This window comes from Protomyctophum bolini (genome assembly GCF_963924005.1).
Source record: "Protomyctophum bolini genome assembly, chromosome: 24".
Classification (NCBI taxonomy): Eukaryota; Metazoa; Chordata; class Actinopteri; order Myctophiformes; family Myctophidae; genus Protomyctophum; species Protomyctophum bolini.
In genome coordinates this window covers 30,263,537-30,266,036 of record NC_137885.1, presented here as the reverse complement: position 1 = coordinate 30,266,036, position 2,500 = coordinate 30,263,537, and the positions used below count along the sequence as shown (strand labels likewise).

The 2,500-nt window shown below is 51.8% G+C and overlaps 1 protein-coding gene across 1 annotated transcript in view; it reads left to right on the top strand.

The window, feature by feature from the left end:
* Positions 1 to 2,500, top strand: part of LOC308311878 (E3 ubiquitin-protein ligase HECW2-like) — a 27,106-nt gene that overhangs the window by 6,975 nt on the left and 17,631 nt on the right. The window contains exons 4-6 of the mRNA XM_080758651.1: positions 3 to 97; positions 748 to 823; positions 1,344 to 1,513. Of these exons, the coding sequence (XP_080614777.1) occupies positions 3 to 97; positions 748 to 823; positions 1,344 to 1,513 (341 nt within the window). The remainder of the gene's footprint in view (positions 1 to 2; positions 98 to 747; positions 824 to 1,343; positions 1,514 to 2,500) is intronic.

The window sequence follows — 2,500 nt, the reverse complement described above, 5'->3', positions numbered from 1 at the left end:
AGCGGAGACCAAGGTGTGTTTCAAATACTACCATGGAGTCAGTGGAGCGCTGAGAGCGACCACGCCTTGTATCACCGTCAGGAACCCTGGAGTGCAGGTGTGTACTGTCTGTACTGTCTGTGTGAGTGCGTGCGTGCGTGCGTGCGTGCGTGCGTGCGTGCGTGCGTGCGTGCGTGCGTGCGTGCGTGCGTGCGTGCGTGCGTGCTTGCGTGCGTAGATTATGGTCACCAAAATATGTGTACAAAATATTTAAAAAAATAGGTACCGTAATCTCCGGACTATAAGCCGCTACTTTTCCCCCATGCTTTGAACCCTGCGGCCTAACTAATCTTAGTTAAACATAATGGTAAACATTGACAGAGTTACGTAACTAAGTTAATCTCGGGGCATCTCTCTGTTGTGTTGAAGGAAATGTTGAATAACATGGAATAGCATAGTATAGTATATATGTATAGTTTCATTATATAGATATTCCACTGTTACGTTCTTAGCTTACGCATGTTTCATGATAAATGTTTTTATGTGATGTATTCCCATGCTTGTTTTGTTCTTGCTTAATGTAAATCGCTCTGGATTAAGAGCGTCTGCTAAATGCCTAAATTGTAAATTGTAAATTGTAATGGAAATCGACGATCGATTCACAAAATAAATAATTGAATAACAAGTCAGACGTCAACCCTTTGTTTCTGGCACGGTGACATGACATCACACCTCACACCGCTCCCCCATTGGCTGTTTCCTGGCTAGGTGCGTGGCGAGGGCCAGCCAGACGACCAATCAGGAAGTGAGCACTGTCGAAAACTGGTCAGCTTCACCCTATCAGGTGAGAGGTGGGCTTGAAGTGGGGTGTGTGTGTGTGCGTGTGTGTGTGTGTGTGGATTTTCGGTGGTGAGGTGACCACCGCTCCGGTGGTGAGCTGACCACCGGAGCTGAAATAACGTTGAGCGGTGGTGAGTAAAAACAGAGAGAAGGGCTGGAGGCGGTGGTGGCGGTGGTTTGCTCTTCACCGCGGCTCAGTGACGTCATGTTTTAGTTCGGTGGTCACCTCAGTGACGTCATGTTGTAGTTCGGTGGTCACCTCAGTGACGTCATGTTGTAGTCATCCCACGATGACTTTTTGTCAAATTGTCAAATGTTAAATTTTGTGATTTGTGTGTGTGTACGTGTACGTGCGTGCGCGTGTGTGTGTGTGTGTGTGTGTGTGTGTGTGTGAGTGTGTGTGTGTGTGTGTGTGTGTCTGTGTGTGTGTGTGTGTGTGTGTGTGTCTGTGTGTGTGTGTCTGTGTGTACGTGTCTGTGTGTGTGTGTGTGTGTGTGCGTGCGTGCGTGCGTGCGTGTCCCCAGAGCTCCGGGCCGCGGGGCTGAAGAAGGGCATGTTCTTCAACCCCGACCCGTACCTGAAGATGTCCATCCGGCCTGGGAGGAGACACCACCTCCCCACCTCCACCCACCATGGACAGGACCGGCGCTCTGCCATCATCTGTAACACCACCCAGCCTGAGTGGAGAGGAGAGGTAGGTTCACCTTTACACCACCCAGCCTGAGTGGAGAGGAGAGGTAGGTTCACCTTTACACCACCCAGCCTGAGTGGAGAGGAGAGGTAGGTTCACCTTTACACCACCCTGAGAGGAGAGGAGAGGTAGGTTCACCTTTACACCACCCAGCCTGAGAGGAGAGGAGAGGTAGGTTCACCTTTACACCACCCAGCCTGAGAGGAGAGGAGAGGTAGGTTCACCTTTACACCACCCTGAGTGGAGAGGAGAGGTAGGTTCACCTTTACACCACCCAGCCTGAGAGGAGAGGAGAGGTAGGTTCACCTTTACACCACCCTGAGTGGAGAGGAGAGGTAGGTTCACCTTTACACCACCCTGAGAGGAGAGGAGAGGTAGGTTCACCTTTACACCACCCTGAGAGGAGAGGAGAGGTAGGTTCACCTTTACACCACCCTGAGAGGAGAGGAGAGGTAGGTTCACCTTTACACCACCCTGAGAGGAGAGGAGAGGTAGGTTCACCTTTACACCACCCAGCCTGAGTGGAGAGGAGAGAAGAGGTAGGTTCACCTTTACACCACCCTGAGAGGAGAGGAGAGGTAGGTTCACCTTTACACCACCCTGAGAGGAGAGGAGAGGTAGGTTCACCTTTACACCACCCTGAGAGGAGAGGAGAGGTAGGTTCACCTTTACACCACCCTGAGTGGAGAGGAGAGGTAGGTTCACCTTTACACCACCCAGCCTGAGTGGAGAGGAGAGAAGAGGTAGGTTCACCTTTACACCACCCTGAGAGGAGAGGAGAGGTAGGTTCACCTTTACACCACCCTGAGAGGAGAGGAGAGGTAGGTTCACCTTTACACCACCCAGAGAGGAGAGGAGAGGTAGGTTCACCTGCAGTAATCCTGGTCTCTATACTGCCTCCCCCTGGCCAGCCGGGGCGCCTGATGGAGGGGAAAGGAACTGGTTGGAATAACGTGTTCCTTCCACGCGCTACGTCCAACCAGGGAAACT